This window comes from Erigeron canadensis, chromosome 6, assembly GCF_010389155.1.
Source record: "Erigeron canadensis isolate Cc75 chromosome 6, C_canadensis_v1, whole genome shotgun sequence".
NCBI lineage: Eukaryota > Viridiplantae > Streptophyta > Magnoliopsida > Asterales > Asteraceae > Erigeron > Erigeron canadensis.
Genome location: NC_057766.1, coordinates 568,987 through 589,764, shown reverse-complemented (window position 1 = coordinate 589,764; position 20,778 = coordinate 568,987). Strand labels below are relative to the sequence as shown.

At 35.1% G+C, this 20,778-nt stretch overlaps 2 protein-coding genes across 2 annotated transcripts; both read right to left on the bottom strand.

Moving 5' to 3' along the window:
• Positions 1-17,571: 17,571 nt before the first annotated feature.
• Positions 17,572-18,165, bottom strand: LOC122602967. The gene has a single exon (XM_043775583.1). It carries the CDS (start codon positions 18,163-18,165, stop codon positions 17,572-17,574), a length of 594 nt encoding a protein of 197 aa, XP_043631518.1.
• A 66-nt stretch (positions 18,166-18,231) lies between these two features.
• On the bottom strand, positions 18,232-18,838 carry LOC122602966. Its single transcript, XM_043775582.1, has 2 exons — positions 18,566-18,838; positions 18,232-18,459 (listed from the first exon to the last, which is right to left on the bottom strand). Exons 1-2 carry the CDS (start codon positions 18,836-18,838, stop codon positions 18,232-18,234), a joined length of 501 nt encoding a protein of 166 aa, XP_043631517.1.
• Positions 18,839-20,778: the final 1,940 nt, after the last annotated feature.

The following is a 20,778-nucleotide window of genomic DNA, read 5'->3' as shown; positions in this document are numbered from 1 at the left end:
GTTCAATGTTTTGAGCAATTGTGGTGGAACGTCTGACACGCCCTATAGCCGTCTCGCATGCCAGAACCACCGTCCCAGACGGTGGCTTGGATTCTGGACTTTGGCCGTTTGATGGCCGTAAAGCAGAAAAATCACCCGTCTGGGTGCCGTAATACATTTCAGAACATTCCAGGGGGCCGTCTGGGACTTCTGTTGACCGTCTGGGACTTTTTTTTTTTTTTTTTTTTTTTTTTTTTTTTTTTAAGTACAGCCACATACACAAATTCTTTTAAAACTTTTCATTAAAACTTTTAAGTCCATATTTAAACTTTATAAAACAATGAACTCGATTTAAAACGAATTGCAATTACATAAAAATGAATTTCTTTCCCCAACTTAATCGTACGTTGTCCCTAACGTACACATAAATTAGAGAGAAATTAATTAGCTCGAAAAATTGCAAACCGTTCTGTTTCTCTCCCGACTCATTCATCCCCCAACTTAATCCAAAGACATAGATACCGAAAATTATCCAACTTGTGTAACTATGCGACAAAACATTAAAACAACTAAATAAAATTAAACGAAAGTGAAAACATATCGAAATTGAAGCGAAAAACAACAAACAAACAACGGGTTGTCTCCCGTTTAGCGCTAAGTTTATTGTCCTCAGCCCGACATTACCTCAAACGATTTAAGCAACATCATAAGATGGTGGACTTGAGATAAAGTTCACCATTTCCTTTGTCGCTCCATTGATGTCCGTTGCATCCAAATACGGCTTCAAGCGGTGTCCGTTGACCATTTGCTTCATTCCATCTTTTGAATCTTCAATTTCAATCTCACCAAACTTTCCAACTCTTGTAATCACATACGGACCCATCCATTTGCTCTTGAGTTTTCCCGGAAAGAATTTAAGTCTTGAATTGTAAAGCCAAACCTTTTGGCCAACTTCGAACACCCTTTTCTTCAACTTGGCATCATGAACTGCTTTCATTTTGTCTTTGTATGTTGATGCGCATTCATATGCTTCATTCCTCAATTCTTCCAATTCACACAATTGCAACTTTCTTTCCTTACCTGTCTTTTGGCCACTGAAATGACCTCCACATGCAAATGAGTGTGCATGAGTCAAAACCTCTTGGATTTCTTCTTCCGGAACGCATCTTCTCACCAATTGATCCGGGCCAACTTTGAACAAATCTGGCTCATCCCAAATGTATTGCTTTGCTTGTGCCAAGAATTGTTGTTTCTTTCTCTTAGGCCAATGTTCCGGTATCTTACCTGCAGACAAGAAATTCACAAAATTTGCATACCAAGGAACAATAGAAACAGTTAGTAAATGTTCATCTGGAAACGTTTCATTGATCTCCTTGGTTAATCCATCATCCATTGATTGAATCCTTGACAAGTGGTCCGCTACCACGTTCTCACTCCCTTTCTTGTCTCGAATCTCCAAGTCAAACTCTTGTAATAGCAACACCCATCTAATTAGCCTTAGTTTTGCATCTTTCTTCTCCATCAAATGCTTGACCGCGCTATGATCTGTGTACACAATGACCTTGCTACCACAAATGTAAGAACGAAACTTGTCAAGTGCATAAACAACAGCAAGCAATTCTTTTTCGGTGGTCGTATAATTCAATTGGGCATCCGATAAAGTTTTACTTGCATAATAAATCACAACGGGTTTCTTGTCTACCCGTTGCCCCAAAACAGCCCCAATTGCAAAGTCACTTGCATCACACATAATTTCAAAAGGCATGGACCAATTAGGTGATTGCAAAATGGGGGCTTCAACCAATTTATCTTTCAAAGTTTGAAAGCTTTTAAACACTCTTCATCAAAAACAAAAGGTACATCTTTTAGTAACAAATTACACAAGGGTTTTGTTATGACACTAAATCCTTTAATGAACCTTCTATAGAACCCGGCATGTCCAAGAAAAGAACGGACACCCTTAACATTGGTTGGAGGGGGTAAAGTAGAAATCACTTTGATTTTGGCCCGGTCAACTTCCATGCCTTATTTGAAATTACATGACCCAAAACCGTCCCCTCTTGAACCATAAAGTGGCTCTTTTCCCAGCTTAAAACCAAATTTGTCTCAACACATCTTTTCAAAACTTTGGTAAGCTCATCAAGACAATTATCAAAGGTTTGACCAAAAATTGAAAAATCATCCATAAAGATTTCTAGTGAATCACCGACCATATCTGAAAAGATACTCATCATACACCTTTGAAAGGTAGCTGGAGCATTACACAAACCGAATGGCATTCGCCTAAAGGCAAAAGTCCCATAGGGGCATGTGAATGTGGTCTTGTGTTGGTCATCGGGATGGATAGCAATTTGATTATAACCCGAATAACCATCTAGAAAACAATAAAACTTCTGACCTGCAAGTTTCTCGATGATTTGATCAATGAATGGCAATGGGAAATGATCTTTTGAAGTAGCGGTGTTCAACTTCCGGTAGTCAATGCATACCCTCCACCCGGTGATGGGTCGAGTTGCAATTTGCTCACCACTATCTCCTTTCACCACTTGAATTCCAGCTTTCTTAGGTACCATTTGTGTTGGACTTACCCATGTACTATCTGAAATTGGATAAATGATTCCAGCATCCAACCACTTTAGCACCTCCTTCTTCACAACTTCACGCATATGAGGATTCAACCTTCTTTGAGCATCACGTGAAGGTTTTGCTTCAGAATCGGTGATTATCTTATGCATCACAATTGATGGACTAATGCCTTTCAAGTCGGCAATTGTCCACCCAATGGCCGCCTTGTATTCCTTGAGCACTTTTAGCAATGCCTTTTCTTGCACTTCTTCCAAATTGATGCAATAATCACCGGTAAAGTTTGTTCTTCTCCCAAAAATGCATACTTCAAATGAGATGGGAGCTCTTTCAATTCAATTGTGGTGGACTTTCAATGGAAGGTTTGAGATGAGTATCAATGTGGTCCGGTAGACTTTCAACCAAATGAGTCCATGGTGGTCTACCCTCTTGAATTGCCATGATCTCCCAATCCTTCTCTTCCTTCTTCAATGTTTCACTATGCTCCACAGTTAACCTGTCAACCAAAGCACAAGACTCCCGTGTGTCTTCTCACTTTCATGAGAAATGCACTCGTCAATGACATCCGCCATGAAGCATTCGTCACTAACTACGGGGTTAGGAACACTAGCAAAAACATTTAATCTAATCTTACGGTTGCCAAAGGTCATTTCAACCGTACCCCGCCTACAATCAATTAATGCATTAGCGGTGGCCAAAAAGGGCCTACCCATGATGACATTGGGTTGCCTTACATTACCGCTTGGTGCAAAATCAAGAACTAGAAAATCTACGGGGTAATAAAAGTCCTCCACCTTCACTATGACATCTTGGACAATTCCTCTTGGAAGTTTAAGGGACAAATCAGCCATCACCAAGGTAGTGTCGACTTTTTCCAATGGTCCAAAGTCATATTGGTCATACAACATACCCGGTAGGATACTCACACCCGCCCCCATATCCAAAAGTGCCTTGTTCATTTTAAAATCACCAACTTGAATTGTAATTAAAGGCGCTCCAGGATCTTGGAGTTTAGGTGGGAGTATACCCATCACAACGGCACTAACTTCCTCATTCAAAACAATCTTTTTTGGAAGTTTATGATGCCGTTTTTGGGTACACAACTCCTTAAGATATTTAGCATAGGCCGGAACTTGTTTAATAATGTCAATTAGAGGTATATTGATTTTCACTTGTTTAAAAATTTCCCACATTTCTTCCTCATGGGGACCTCTTTTCTTAAGTGTAGGCCTAAGTTTTGGATCAATCAAAGCCAAAGGAAAGGGAATGGTATTACCCTCCATATCCTTTCCTTGTTTTTCAGAAAATTTTTCACTAGACCTATTGTTTTCTATCTCTTTAAAAGACACTTTTTTACTTGGTTTAGGCAAAACAAATTCTGGTTCATGCTCACTATCTTGGTCATCATCAACATCCTCCACCACACCATCAACAAGTGATGATGGAGGTTCAACTTTATTATCATAAATCCTACCACTACGACGAGTACTTACATTGTTTATCTCCACATTCCTGACATTCTTCGAACCGCCACTTTGATGTTGTGGATTGATCTTCGTGTCACTTGGTAGCTTTCCTGGATTCTTCCTCAATTCCGACACATCCTCCGCTAATTGACCCACTTGCTTTTGCAAAGATTCAACCGTTTTATCCCGAATCTCATTCTTTCGATCCATCTCTTTCAAATATTCCATAATTTCCCCGTTGACACCTCATTGTTTCCCGATGCTCCACCTTGGTTATTACCTTGTTGAAAGTTTCTTGGTAGCCTCGATTGAATCCTTGATTTTGGCCACCTTGGTAATTCCCTTGGTTGTAATTTCGGCCTTGGAATGGTTGAAATGGTGCTCCTCCGGTTTGGTTATTTCCTTGAAAATTCGGATTGAGTTGATTTGAAGAATTTCCATACCGAAGGTTTGGATGGTTTCTCATTCCCGGATGATAAGTGTTGGAGTTCATGTCAAATGGTCTCTTTTCTCCATACACTTGATTAACTTCTTCAACTTGTTCCGGGAGTAATGGACATTGCAAAGCCGTATGCCCAAGCTCATCACAACTCTCACAAATTGGGTATTCTTGAGAAACTTGAGCAACACCCCTATTTTCAGCTTTCCCCAACTTGGCAAACTTTCGCTCCAATGCCTCAATTCGATCTTTTGTTGCTTGATCACTTGTTGATGATAGTGAAGCAATTGGATGCCTCGTCCTCCTATTTGATTGAGCTTGTCTCTTTGAATTTACACTCATCTTCTCCAAGAATTCCCAATCAACATCTTCGGGATTTGTCAAGAAAGTACCATTGCTAATAGAATTCACATCTCTTTTCTCTTCCGGTAACAAACCATCATAGAAAGCCGTGATCAACTCCCATTTAGCAATCCCATGGTGTGGACAAGTTCTCAACAACTCATTAAACCTCTTAAATGACTCATGAAATGTTTCACCCGATTGTTGTTGAAAGGTTCTAATGGAAGTTCTTGCATCACTAGTCTTTTGCATTGTATAATACTCATCCAAGAATTGTTGTTGCATTTCAGCCCATGTAAAGATACTACCCGATGGCAATGATAAAAACCATTGCTTTGCTTTATCCTTCAAAGTGAACTGAAATAAAACTAGTTTAACTTCATCCGGAGAAAATCCTTGACCTCCAATGGTACCACAAATAGCCTCAAACTCCGACAAGTGCAAATAAGGCTCCTCTGTTGCTTTACCATAAAAACTCGGTAGAATACTTAAACATTGAGGTCTAACTTCAAAAGCTCTACCCCTCAACACCGGTGGTACTATAGGCGAAGCATTAACGGCTATGGCGGGTCGAAAATGACTATCAACTCCTTGTGGTGGAGGTTGATGGTTCATATTAGGATTGACACGGTTGTGTGGTTGGTTAATGGGTGGAACTCCACGACGATAGTGACGTGGTGGTTGTCCTTGAGGAATTCTTGGGTTGATGTATTGAGGTTGGTTAAATTGAGGGTATTGAACGTTTTGTGGTTGCCCATAATCATCTCCACCATTCCAATCATATCCATCATAATTATCAAACCTCCCATCATTCCAATTATCAACTCTTTCATACACCGACTCCGTATACCGTGATCCTTCTCCAACAAAGGTTGGTGTTCCAGTTCGATGAGGAGTTGTGAATCCACTTCTCACGGAGCGGGGTGGATGTTGTTGTTGAGGTTGGTTTTGGGTTGGGCATTTTGTTCAAGGTTAGGTTCTTGTTGGGTTCCGGTTGGTTGAATAATTGGTGGCATATTTCCGGGATTACTCATGTTTGCACGATGAAGTACTCGGTTTCTCCTAGCTGTTTTCTCAATTTCCGGATCAAACAACAACGGTGATTTCTTCTTTGAATACCTCGTATGCATAAACAACCTGTAACCTACACAAATAACACACCTAGCGTAATTCGGAAATACAAAAATGCAAAGAAATTAAACAACTACGAACAAAACTAAACTAATTCTTTTTGTATTTTCTGAAAATGTTAACAATTGAAAGCAAACTTTAACACTTTGCACACCGATTCCCCGGCAGCGGCGCCAAAATTTGATCGATGTCGTTGAACCAATCAAAATTAAAACTAAATACCAATAATTAGTATGGGTAAGTAGAGTATCGTATCCACAGGGAATCAAGGGAAAGTGTTAAACAAATTACAAGAGTTAATTGAATTAGACATAAACTTAAAACGATTTGATTGATTGATTTGTTTGATTAAAACTAAAAGTGATTAAAGATTTAACAAAATAACTCAATTAAACAAAGTAGACCATTCTCATGCTCCCAATTATGCGTTCAAATATGTAACCTAACTTATATTCGTTGGAAATCACATAGACATGATTCGTTATATGCTTGGATTGAATGAATGCTAAGAACTAATCAATTAGGTTGTGATGATTCACGATAATGAAAACCGGGGAATTGACACAACTAAATTATCTATTCATTAACAAGATTACAAGTTCACAAGAGATTTTTCCAATAATAATTGATTAACAAGAAATTGAAATCAAAAGATAGATGGAATTCATTCAAAGTTCTAAACTAGTAATCATTCAAACAATCCAAACAACATTAGATGTTAAAAGACTAATGGGAAATTAAACATCTAATCCAACATGAATATGAGAAAGGTTGAACATAAAAGTCTTACATAATTGTTCACATGAGAATGATCAAAGAAAACCTAGCCTATAATCTTCATCATTGATTCTTCAATTAAGGCTTTGATCTTCATGAAAATATGAATTGATGATGAAATTGGGGTGTTGTGTGTGTTAGAAAACTGCCCAGGTATGTGAAAATTATGAGTTGTTAACTTCCCAAGTCGTGTATGAAGGTATTATAAACTGAAAAGTAATTAAATCCCTAATTTTCGGATTTTTAGTGCAGCTCTGGCCGTCCCAGACTGCCCCCTGGCCGTCCCAGACTGCCCTCTAGAAATGGCAGTTTTCCAGATTTTTGCCTTGACACTTCTTAACTTGATTCTTGACTTTGCTTGACTTCTTAATGATCCATTTAACTTCAATTTGTCACCAAAAACCTGAAACACTTAACAAACATAAACACGCCCTAATCGTCTATTAACATTCACAAAACATGTTCGTTTTCGTATCTTAAATTAATACGGATTAGGCGTTTATCATACCCTAGACAACGAGATGTTGATTATGAGCCGTTACAAGTATTCGGAGGAAAAACCCCAAAACTTGCTATCCCTAATGATTGAACTCAAGACCTTGGGTAAAACCTGTGATGTCTCTTACCAGTTGGACTAGTCATCATTGACAGTAAGTATATAATTTATGATATACTGTTACATAAAAATATGAAATTAATTCCGAGTATATGTCTAAAATTTTATTGAGGATAAATATTTTCATCTCAATTAATTCTCAAATGGACATAACCTTCACATAATAGACAAGCCTATATATTATAGATATATTTGTGCCGTTCAAAAAAAAGAGAAGATATATTTGTCTCTATAGGCAGGGCAGTCAGTAGGCACTAGGCTGTAAGTTGTTGGTTGATTTGAAGTTATCCAAAAATGGCAATCTGTACGTAAGTTTTATGCATGGTTGATTTGGAGTTATCCAAGGACATGTAATGCAATGAAGACAAAGCAAATTAGTAGTGGAGACACCATGTTTTCTGTTACTGTACCTGTACCTGTACTACGTACGTCTAACAAAATTCCAAATTGCCTTCACTATTCCATTCAAATTATAGCTGAGATCGTTTTTAGAACATATAACATTAATTAATGGGTACTAATTTAAAGATAGTTAACAATTTAATAGGAAAACTAACGAGAACACGATTTTAATAATTTACAATCTATATATATGTAATTTCACTATACAAATTTTAAATTTGAAAAAAATTGAAAGAGCTTGGAAATGGTGTATTTGATAAAAATAATTACCAAAATGATGTAATTTTAAAAGTATTTACCAAAATAATATTTTAAAAAAATATATTTATTAAAATGGTGTTTTTATAACTTTTGTATCATTTCGCCTATGAACTAGATTGTATTTGTTTTAATTACTTTATTAGATTACTAAAACTTAGAACCTTGAATCAACATTAACTATATCTATCTAGGTAATTTTATTAAATAAAATGATATACAATCTTAATAATTAAGTCATATGAATATAATTATTAAACAATTTAATAACATAGCATTCAATATTGAAATTTAATTAGAACAGTAGCCTTACAAGTGAAATAATGTCATATGATAAATTTTATCCCATTGCTTAATCACTCTTTAAACCAACTTCTAATGGTATTTAAAACCGTGAAAGCTTATAATCATTATAGCATATTTAGTCATAACTACATAATATAGATATGACTATATACTTCATGCTAGAGTAAAAGTCAACATACAATTTAGTTATATTTTAATTCATTATATTGTATCAAATTCGTTTTAAATAAATATTAATAAATAAACTAGTTGAAGCTTGAAAAATCAAATGTAAAGTATTCAAACCATTGGCATTTCGCCTCCTAATAATCATGACTATATTATTTCACTACTGTTCTAATTAAATTTCAATATTGAATGTTATGTTACTTAGTTGTTTAACAATTATATTCATATGCTTTATTAAGATTGTATATCAATTTATTTAATAAAATTACATAGATATATATAGTTAATGTTGTTTCAAGCTTCTAAGTTTTAGTGATCTAATAAAGTTAATAAAACAAATACAATCTAGTTTATAGACAAAATGATACAAAAGTAATTATAAAAATACCATTTTAGTAAATATTTTTTTAAAAAATATCATTATGTTAATACTTTTGAAACTTCATTATTTTGATAATTATTTTTATCAAATACACCATTTTGGGTATTAAGTTGCTTGGATGAGTGCATTAGCTTTTTGATCCACTTTTTTGTCTTTTACTTATTTGTTTCATATATTAAAAAATACCTCACACAATATAGTCTACTATTTACACTAAATTGGACATGTTATTCTATGTGAACTTTGAAAGCTGATTTTGATTTTAACTGTCAGACACACATATATACCAAGCTTAAACAAAACAATTAGCTTAGGAAGTTGTATCCTACATTACTAGTCGTGGGCATTTTTTGGTTTTGGGCCCGACCCGAACCCGACCTGATCCAAACCCGTTTGGAGGGGTGTTGACCCAAATCGGTTTGAGGTCAAACCCGAACCGGTTTGGAACCGATTTGGAGGCTTGAAAACCCGACCCATTTCGAATCGATAAGGTCGGTTTGGGACCGGTTTGGGTCCAAACCGATTCGAAAACCGAACCTGTTAGTTTTAACCACGTAAATCGTTTTTAGCACGTAATTGCTAATGACTCGAGACTAGGACCCAAGATACCTTCCAAATGATAATATCTAGGGAATAAGGAAATAACACAAAAAGCTTCAAGTTTCCACAAAAAAAACACTTAAAATGAAGTGAAAACTCATTAAAAATCACTAAAAATGCTAAAAACTCGCTTTTTAATTACGTAATTGTTTTTCGACCACGTCAATGCTAATGACTCGAGACTATGACCCAAGATACCTTGCAATGAATAATATCTAGTGAATTAACACAAAAAACTCCAAGTTATTTCACAAAAAACACTTGAAATTAAGTGAAAACGGTATCTCGGATCGAATAGGTTTGAAACTGATTTGGCCCTAGAAACCCTGAACTAGTTTCGAACCACCAGTTTGGCTTAGAAACCGAACCGATTTGGTCAAAATCAATTTGACCAAACTCGATTTCGGTTTTTGTCGAACCGGGTCGGTCCAAACCGATTTGGATGGGCACGGCTATGCATTACTGCTTCTGATTGGTGGGTCAATAATATTTGTAGTTACACATTTCAACTAAAATGTTGATTTTTTTTTATCTTTCGCCATTCGAAAAGAAAGAAGAAAAAACATGTTTACTTATTCAATCTTAACATTATAATTATAATTTAGTAACATGAATGAAAAATGTGAGGCAACACCTAAATATAGTAAGGATTTAAAATCTTGAATTTAGCCACGAAATTTTTGGCCGAGACTATTTTTTCATGACCAAATTTCACTAAACGAGAATAAAACTAATAATCTTGACTGAAAAAGTCAAATTTTTATCGGCCACAACTTTGTCGTGGCTATGGTCTGTTTCTAAATATTAACCTAACTTACTTTCGAATTAAATAAATAAGTGAAATTGAAAACTATTTGGCCACGACTTTGTCGTGGCTAACGTCATCCCAAAATATTTTCCTAATTTATTTTCGAATTAAATAAATAAGTGAAATTGAAAACTATTTTGCCACGACGTTTGTAACACTCCAACAAGGCGGAAACTTTGGGCATTAGTAGAAAAGCTCAGCGTGACATGGAAATTAAGTAGAGGTGCTAAATGCATTCAAGGATTGAGTAATCAATACATAGTTCAAGTACAATTACATGTTACGGATCAAATAATGCACAAGGAGCACAACACCATCAATAGTTTACAAAAGAGATAGTCCAAATGATAGCTAACGATCCTAGGCATAACCCATAAACAGGTGCAATGAATCACGGATCCACAAAGTCCAAGCTCAATCCTATCACATGTAATGCAATCATCCATCACGTCTTTGATTCACTTGATTACCTAAAAAACGTACTAAAAAGCGTCAACATAAAGTTGGTGAGTTCGTAGGTTTTGACTATAAGAAACAAGTGTCGGGATAATAACCGTTTAACCTTGATACGAACATAATTAGATCATTAAATGCTCATAAAACCTTGAAACCTTGATTTGGATCGATAAACGATCACACAACCTTGAAACCTTGATTGGGTCATTAAATGATCTCATAATTGGGATCGTTAAACGATCACCAAGCCTTGAAACCTTGATTGGATCATTTAATGAACCCCATAACCTTGATACAAACATATACAATCACACAACCTTGATTCACAATTCAAACGAACACATAACCTTGATACACTAGCCAAACAATCATATAACCTTGATTCATGATTCAAACGAGCATATAACCTTGATAAACTAGCCAAACAACCACACAACCTTGATTACATACATAAAGGAACATATAACGATCAAACTAAACTATGAACACGATGTACACTTTTCACCCCAAAATCATGTAAAGAAAGGGGCTATGAACTCACCTTGGTTTCCAAGCAACAATAACGAGTTAACAAAGAGTTATAAACGCTCACCAACCGCTACGAGTCCACAACCTATGAATGTATATCATAATATCATCAAAGTTAACTCTTTAACCCTAAACAAGTTGATTTAGTAAGTTTAAACTGAGTCACAAACCCACAACACTTAAACAACTTTTTCGAGTAAGAACAAGACACTTTGACAAGACATTTTTAGAAATGGAAATGGATTTACTTCAAAAGGATTATACCATGATAAAGTAGACTCTCCCACGATTTCAACGATAGGTCATACGTCCAAAACGGACTTACGGATCAAAAGATATATGTATATATATGTATATAATTTGAGTTAAAATCTCAAGTTTGGTTCCAAAACTGACTCACGACTTTGAACGAATGGTTTGTCTTGTGTAGAGCACCAATAAGGTCATAAGAGGACATTTCGGAAAGGTCGGGACGATCCTAGGATAAATAAAGTCGAGCTAGGAAATGTTTCAATAAATAAAGGCACCAACTGCGCCGCAGTAACAGACTGCGCAGCAGTGTTTCTTCACTGCGCCGCAGTCAAGGTTCCTGCCCAGCCACTGCGCCGCAGCCTGGAATTACTGCCTAGCAAGCCCAGGTCTGCACCTGGTCGACCTGCAGCAGCCCCCAAATGAGCCAAACACTACCCCAAGACCTTCAAAACCGACCCATGAACCCCCAAAACTGACACTTAACCTCAAATTCGACTTTGTGAAGCTCAAACACACATAAATGGACGTGGGTAAACAATTCCCAACCCACAATTTCATTCCATAACATCAATTAGATGTTGATTTTCGGCCAAGACTTCACCAAGAACACCAAAACCCTAAATCGACCTAAAACCAATTTTTGAAGGGAAAAAGACTCACTTAAGGTATACACAAGCATTCTTAGACATGGTTGGGCATAGCCCGCTTCATCATTTCGACCCATTATCAAATTAACAAGAAAAATTCGTTTTTGACCCATTTAGCAACAAGAACCCTAATTCGACTTTTGGCTCAATTCGTGACCCGAAAACACTTGAATATGATTAGAAACATGATTATAAACATGTAATGGTGAATATGAGATAGTTTTAACTTACCAAATCTTCCACCAAAGTGTCAAACCCGAAAATGACCCGAATGGGGAGTTTCCTTGCACTTACAAACCCAAATTTTTAATATGAAGAAGAGATGATGATATTAATGAAAAGCCCTAACAAAGTCTTGCTTGAAACATTTAATTTGATGTATTAAATTTAGAGAGGGGGAGTGAGAAGTAAGAAAAGTCTTTCATTTAAGAGTGTGAGAGAGAAAGAGAAGTGTAAGAAATGAATGGATGGTTGGGAGGATGGCAAGAGTTGGGGTGGGGATAGGGTTGGGTAGATTGGCATGGGTTTGGGTTAGGGTTAACCCATGGATAGTTCATTTACTTAATCAATCTAGTTACACCACAAGTTAGCAATTGACCATTCAATCTAATAAAACACCTTGAATATCATGCAAACACAACTTGACTAAAAACGATCATCATATATATATATATATAAATGCATATTCACCTTGAACACAATTAAATCATAGCCAAACTCGATCATATATAGAGTAAAAGATCATCATTAATCAAATGTACACAAAACTAACGGGTCAACAAAAGTCAAATTTCTCGAATGTTACAATGTTAGTCGTGGCCAATTAATTATTTTTTTGTCTTTTTTTTTTCATTTTCACGACAACATTAAAAATTGCCACCAATTGTTTAGTCACGAAAATGTCGTGCCCAAATATCTTTTAATTTTCCTTTATTTCTTAACTGGATAATAAAATGAAAATTTCCGAAAAATTCTAAATTCTTTGTTCCCTCTACACCAAAAGTTCCCGTCAAATATTTGGCCACGGTATGCCACAACAAAGTCGTGGCAGGTTAATTTTTAGTTAGTTTTTTTATTAATTTGTTTTAACGCCCATAGAAAAATTTCCCGCCATTCATTTGGTCACGACTTTAACCATGACAATGTCGTGGCGAAATATTTTTCTATTTCATTTACTTATTTAAATACAAAAATAATGCCTAATAGGCTCATAAGAGTAAAAAAGAACTCAAACGACTTGTTTAGCCCATTTATGCCCAATCGAATTCTAGAAAAACACATTGGGCCTATGGGCCTGATAGGTCCAATGAGATAACAAACAAGATTTAAGCTCAATAAAACCATTTTAGTGAATATCGAACTCCAACGACCCATGTAGCCGATTTATATAAGTGGTGATCATCCCCAACAAACCCAATGATTAGACATACAAATTAAAATTACTAGTATATATTTTTATAAATTTGAATAATTTGTAACAGATAAAAACAAACAAACATACCCAAAACAACTACAATTATAGGACTACTTTTTTATACATTCATTATGCTAATTTTCCTGCCGGTTTTGCTGACGGACATTTGGTGAGTAACTCATTTAACGTCCAATGTTCTTAAAGAATGAGTAACTCATTTAACTTCCAATGTTTTAAAGAATTCCCTGTTATCCTTATCCATTACCATCATAATCTAGAGAGAAGCCATTGGGTTTTAGTAACTTGCAATGTGTCGAATCCGGCCTATTCTTTCCTATTCAATTTTGAATTATATATAAAAAAAATCAACCACTCGTATATAAACAGAATGAATTATAAACTTATATACGAATGATTTGGTATAACTTAATATTTCTTTGGGTTTCATGATCGAATATGTGGCTCTCTTGGAATTTAATTTGTACTACTCCGTATTCCCTACAAGAATTTGGGCTTTCGGCGATAAAAAATTCGTCGCCGAAAGTCCATTAAACAAGAAAAAGGTCTTTTTCTTACTATGAAATCGATTTTTTCTTTTGATGGCAACATTTCCGTAGCTATAGTTAGTCACCAGAAAAATTATAATATTCTTTTTGAATTAAACTTTGCCCGAAAAAATAAATTTTGATTTAAAATATTCGACAACGACAATTTCGTCAGTTATGTCGTCGTCAAATTTCTTTTTCCGCCTTACATTTGGTTTCGGTTCAACGCAAATTTTTCTGCCTTACATTTAGCGATTGTCGTCGCCAAATAATAAACTGAATTTTTTTGTCCAAAAAATTGAATTTTTTTGTTTCCCTCCTTGATAAAAGTTTCCCTCTAAACTTTTGACCACTTTGGGGATTAATAATATAAATATAATAAATGTTAGAGCAACTCCAATGGTAAATTGATGAAAAGCTTTTTGTGAAAGAAAAGTCTTTGAATAGCTTTACACCATTGGAGACAATAGCTTTTTTCTTCAAAAGCTTGATATTCATCAAGCTATTTGATCAAAGACTTTTTATTACACACTCACACTCACTTTTAGGCTATGTTTGGCAAGAGCTTTTCAAGAGCTTTTGAGGAGCTTTAGCTTTTAATTTTGAACAAAAATCTACTCTTGTGTTCAAAGCTTTGTATGGATGCAACTAGCTTTAGCTTTTATTTGAAAGAAAAAGTTCCAAAATGAAACGCTTCTTGAAATAGCGTTTCAGGAGCTTTAGCTTTTCGATGAAGCTTTTTGTCATTAAAAATACACAAATTCATCTTAAAACTGCAGCTACAACTACCATACCAAATAATTTTAAAAAGTAAAAGCTGTAGCTAACAGCTTTGGTTAAAAGCTACAGTAACCAAAGCTAAAGCTTACAGCTCCAACTAAAAGCTACAACTACTTTTGCCAAACATACCTTTAATTATATACTTGTTTATAATTTTCACTAACACTTTTAATTAAATATCATATATTGATCATAGGGTCATTGAAAAAAAGTCTTTGATAACTTGATACCATTGGAGATGCTTTTAGTAATTAAAATTAATAATATTAACATATTATATAATAAATTCATAATTAACATTATACCTTATATTACTGCAATGGTATGTGAACAGTAACTAATTCAAATAAATTATATATTTAACTTGCAAATTATAAATTAAAGAGTTTTATAAGAGAGGTGGTTTGTATCTCACTTATTGTGTTAGAGATCATGGTTTCAAACCAAGTATAATCTATGTAGCATTGAAACGGGTACGGCAAAAGGTATAAGAACAATACGAGAACGGTGAACGGTAAAACTAAAAAATTCAAGAAACGGGTACGGCAATAAAAAAAATACAAAAATATTAGTTATATTGATATTTTGTAGAGAGAGACTTGAGAGATTATGTATTATTGTATATGTATAACTGTATAATATATGCTTGATCAGTAATCACACATCGAAATCGAATGTTTAGTGTTTAATACTTAGTTTTGGAATAGAAAAAATTTAATGTTGATCAAATTGTATATAATATAACATGTTTGGGTTTGAGAATATGTATAATCACTAAGATGACAGTCGGTTTTGGAGTTAAAAAAACTCCATTAAAACCCTGATTTTAATTAGACAGTATGAAAACTTTAAAGAAACGTTTCGGTATTTATTGAAAATTGAAGGAAAAGTTTTATACGTGTTTCGTACGTGGAAACGTTTTCATGGAGTTTCCGAAACGAGTACGACTACTTTGAAGTTTCGGTGCATCATAGAGTATAATATTATAACTTATGCTTGATAATGATCAATGATTACGGATTAAAATTTTATTAATCAATTTTGAAATAAAAAAAAGTCTGATGGTGATCTCAATGTAGTTGGTTTGTGTTTTGGGTTATGCATAGTCGCTAGGTGGAAGTAGTATTTGGAATTAAAAAAGCTTATTGAAACCCTAATATTAACTAGATACGGTATGGAAGCTTCACAGAAACGTTTCGATATATATGGAAATGTCAAGGAAACGTTTCGTACGAGTTTCCGTTCCCATGGAGTTTCCGAAATGCGTACGCCTGCCTGTTTAGAGTTCCGGTGCATCATAGCATATAAGTGCACGATTCAAAGAAATTGAGGCGATGGAGACAAAGGCAAAGTAGTGGAGAGACACCATCTTTTCTGTTGCTGTGTACCTGTACCTACGTTAACAAAAGGCCAAAATTAATACCGACCATGTATAGAATATATGTACATAGTATTCCCAAAATTATAACGAAAATCGCTTAGAACCTAGCTATTACAGTACATATATAATATATTATGAGTATTAATCTAAAGATAGTTAACAAGTTAATAGGAAAACTATCCCTGTTGTAGAATAAAGAGAGCACAGTTTATACAATTTACAATCTATATTACTGACAAGAAATTAAGATGGACATCTTACCAATATATGTTAGCTAGGAGTCATTTTATAATAAGTTAACTTTAATGTCGCTACAAGAATTAGTGCTGTCGATTTTAATATGTGCTGTTAAATGCATGTAGCGTTACTTTTTGCAAAACGAAACCCCTTATTGGATGAAAGATTAATCGTAGTTATTTTTTTTCGAACACGACAGCAGGGAAACATCACCGTATAATTATGAAGCTTTGCACGTAACCTAGACAACGAGATATTGATCATGGACCGTTACAAGTAATAGTAGAAAAAACCCCAAAGACTTGTCATCTCTAAGGATCAAACTAAAGATCTTGAATAAAAAACTGGGATCGTAGTTACTTTATTCAAGTTATTGCTTAACTCGAAGATTTGTATTGTTAGTGAATAGTGGGTTTACGTCTTGCTTAAATAGTCAACCCATTCCTATATATTAAGATTAATAGTTTAATACGAGTGATAAATAAGATTGACTTTGCATTAATACGAGTACTAAAGTAGAAGTTTATTAATGTATTATTTACTCCATTTTCTTTGTCGTTTCGGTCATTGGGTCATTTGTTGGTCTTGGAAGCAAACTACTAATCAGAATGGGTCTTTATATACCTTTGTTATGGCCCAATAGTAAAAATAATGTACTCAGTACTAGTATATTTTAGAAGGTCTTGACTAATGGAAGTTTGTTATTAAATGATATATTTACAATTTTAATTATCGTTAAAATCCTGATGGTGCATATTGACAACATTAGAGGGATGGCATTGGTTCACCCATCTTTTCCCTCACCACTCATTTTTAACTAATCACCTTATGTCATCTCACTCCACCACTTACTCACTACTCATTCAAATTTCATTTGCATCCGACCACTCACTTCACCACTCACTTTACAATTTTCATTTTATTTAAACGTTAAAATTTTATTAAACTAAAAAACATTACATAATAATACTAAAATGCATAAACATTACATAATAATTATTAAAAAACATACTACAAATACTTAAAAAAATATACTAGAAATACTTAAAAATATAACATAAATAATATAAAAAACTACTCATCGTTCGACTGGAGATGTGGTAAGTTGAGAGTCGCAAGATGCTTTTTCAAGTCATGCCGAAGACAGAAATGTGTTTCCTCGTCTCGTATCTCCGGTAAGGCGTCCCGGGCACTATTCGGCTGCACAACTGGATCCCCTATATGAACTGGATAGATCGCTCGACCACTATCCTGGATGATTATGTTGTGCATAATCACACAAGCATACACCAAGTTCCGTATTGTCTTCATCGAGCGTTGGCGAAAAGGTCGAGAAAGGATACCCCAATTTCCTTTGAGAACACCAAATGCTCGCTCAACATCTTTGCGAGCCGACTCTTGCGCTGTTTTGAACATCTTTTCTTTCGGGTCGGTAGGATATTTGTAAGCTTTAACAAAAGTAGGCCACGTAAGATATATGCCATCGACTAGATAGTAACCATGTCTATAAGTATGTTCATTCACAGTGAATGGACAGAAAGGAGCAGTCCCCATACGCTCGGGGAGGAACAAGGGAGATTGTTGCAGCACATTGATGTCGTTCAAAGCACCTGGAGGGCCAAAAAATGCGTGCCATATCCATAAATCATGAGACACTGTCGCCTCCATCATAATAGTGGGGTGTTCATGATCACCTCTTTTGTATTGCCCCTTCCACTCCATCGGACACATCTTCTAAGCAAGATGTGTACAATCTAGACTACCAAACATCCCAGGCAAGTGATGTCTCTTTTCTTGTGCTTCAAACAAACGGAGGATATCATGGGTTGTTGGTCTACGCAGGTATTCGCTGCTATATGTCTGAACAATAGCGTCACAAAAGTATTGAAGGCATTCACGTGATGTTCTTTGCTCCATCTCTAAATACTCGTCGTACTCATCTGGTGGATTGCCGGTTACGAGCTGTCGAATTAGCAGATGTGCATTTTTGTATCGGGGTAAAATTCTTTGCTAACCGGGCAACATACGAGTCCTGAAAATATGTGTATCTAGACTCAAGATCGTGCACGATCTTTAAGAACAAATGCTTAGGCATACGATACCTATCTTCAAAAAACTCTTCGTCGTATTTGGGCTTTTCACAAAAGTAGTCGCGATGCAACCTTTCTGAAGCAGCCCAACGGTTGCGGTTCACGAATTTACGCCTTGACCGTGCCGTAGAACTTTCGGTGTCGGTGGCCTCCTCGGCATCAATGGCGTCCGCAAACACCGCTAGACTGCTATCGTCGGACCATTCAAGTGGTTCATCTAAGATTACAGTGGAACCAATACGTTTTTTCATTTTTTTTTAGTTGTGTGTTGTTGATTTCTAGTAGATTTGTTGAAAAGAAAGTGTGAGTATTGTGAGAGAGTTGTAGTGTGTTTGATAATTAGTGTATATATATATAGAGAAGATGTAAAGTTAAAAAAAAAAAAAAAAAAAAAAAAAAAAAAAACAAGTCAAACTAACCGTTTCCATAGCCGTTGCATGCCTCGTTTGTGAAGATTTTGGAATATCAGATGCGTGGTCACACCACGTAAACCTTCCCCACGACCCATCAAAAATTGAAGCCGGCGATGTTGTGGTGGCATGACACTCACCACGCACCCAACTTTCATGGGTTGCCAACGCCCTTAGTAATATATGGGTTTAATTTTCTATGTTAGCCCATTGGCCTTATATTTGTGAATCTACATATACGTATGTCTGAACGAAAGAACTTAATTCTGAACGAAATGTCCTCTCTTGTTCCACTCATATGCCCATACATCACTGTATGTCTACAAATAGCGAAAATTATTACTATAAATATTATTAAAATAACACTAATGCCATATTAATATTTCCTTCAGTCTCTATATATGCGTTCTTTTAAGTATTTGTTTTCCAGTTATATTATAATATATTATGAGTTCTTATACATCCAGTGTAGTATAAATGGTTAGTAATGTAAATGTCATTTGAAAAAAATATGGTCCTTTCAAAAAAAGATAAAAAAAAAATTGAAAGGCAAAGAGGATAAGAGCGTTACAATATGACATATTGATATGCCATACATATGTAAAACAAATTAATACTAGCAAACAACTAAGCCGAGATTAACTACATATTGGATACATCGAATAAACATAAAATTAATCGACATATAGCGGTTGCATAATAGTCTTCCTCAAATTTCATGTCAATCTTCCACTCCTCAAGCAACGAATCCACTCGAGCTGTCTTTTTAAAGTCACCAGCTTCAACCGAACATTGACATAATGATCTCTTTCAGTTGGACCGATGGTCTTGCATTATTGGTGAAAAGTCTGGAATTTTGTTCCCACAATACAAAGTGCCGCAACAACGACAATAAGTTACTCTACAACGCTCTTCACAAATCTTGAACTAGCTAAGTGACAGGTGGCACTCCAAACCTGTTTAACATAATCACATTCAATAAATAAATACGGAGTAGTTATGAAAAATCAAGGCGCTTTGTGCATAAAGGGAAACCCATCATGTTCATAATCAAGAGTTCCACTCTCTGATTTTGTCTTGGGCCTAAAAGAATAAATGGGCTGAAAGTCATTATAAAAATAAAGATCATAACTAATACAGTAGAAAATAACGTCTTCGGGCCTACATCATATAAACATTTTTTATTCCTAACGAGCATGTACCCGCTTAATGCGGCGCTGGTGATAAGGATTAAGGAAGACGGTCTGGTGGTGTCAGTAATGGTACTATTGGTGGTGGTGGTGGTGGTGGTGTCAAGTGGTGTAGGTTGATATAATTGTGATAATGAAAATTTTTAAAAGATAAAAACTTAAAGTGTTTAATTATTAAAATAAAGGTTTAAAGTGTAATTAAATTTATTAAGGGCAAATTTTCAATAACAGGTGTTTATTAAGGGGGTAATTTATTTATTTATATGTAACTATTGTGTAAGTATTTCTAAAAGTATAAGGTATGATAATTTTTAAAAAGAAGTATAGATAAACACACAGCACATCACCTCTATTATATCGAGAAATGTACCAACGTATACTCCATTTCTATCATATCATGTTTCCGTCCAGTACCGAAACGAAAATCAGATTGTGTAGTACTTTACGCATAAATAAAACTTTTAATCTCTAATACTTATACTTATTATTTATAATTCATTAAAATAATCGTAAAGCACTAAAGCGCAGCTTAAAGTTTCCATTTTTGACACCATTAAGTGCCTGGTAGATGGAATGCTTAAATTTTTATTT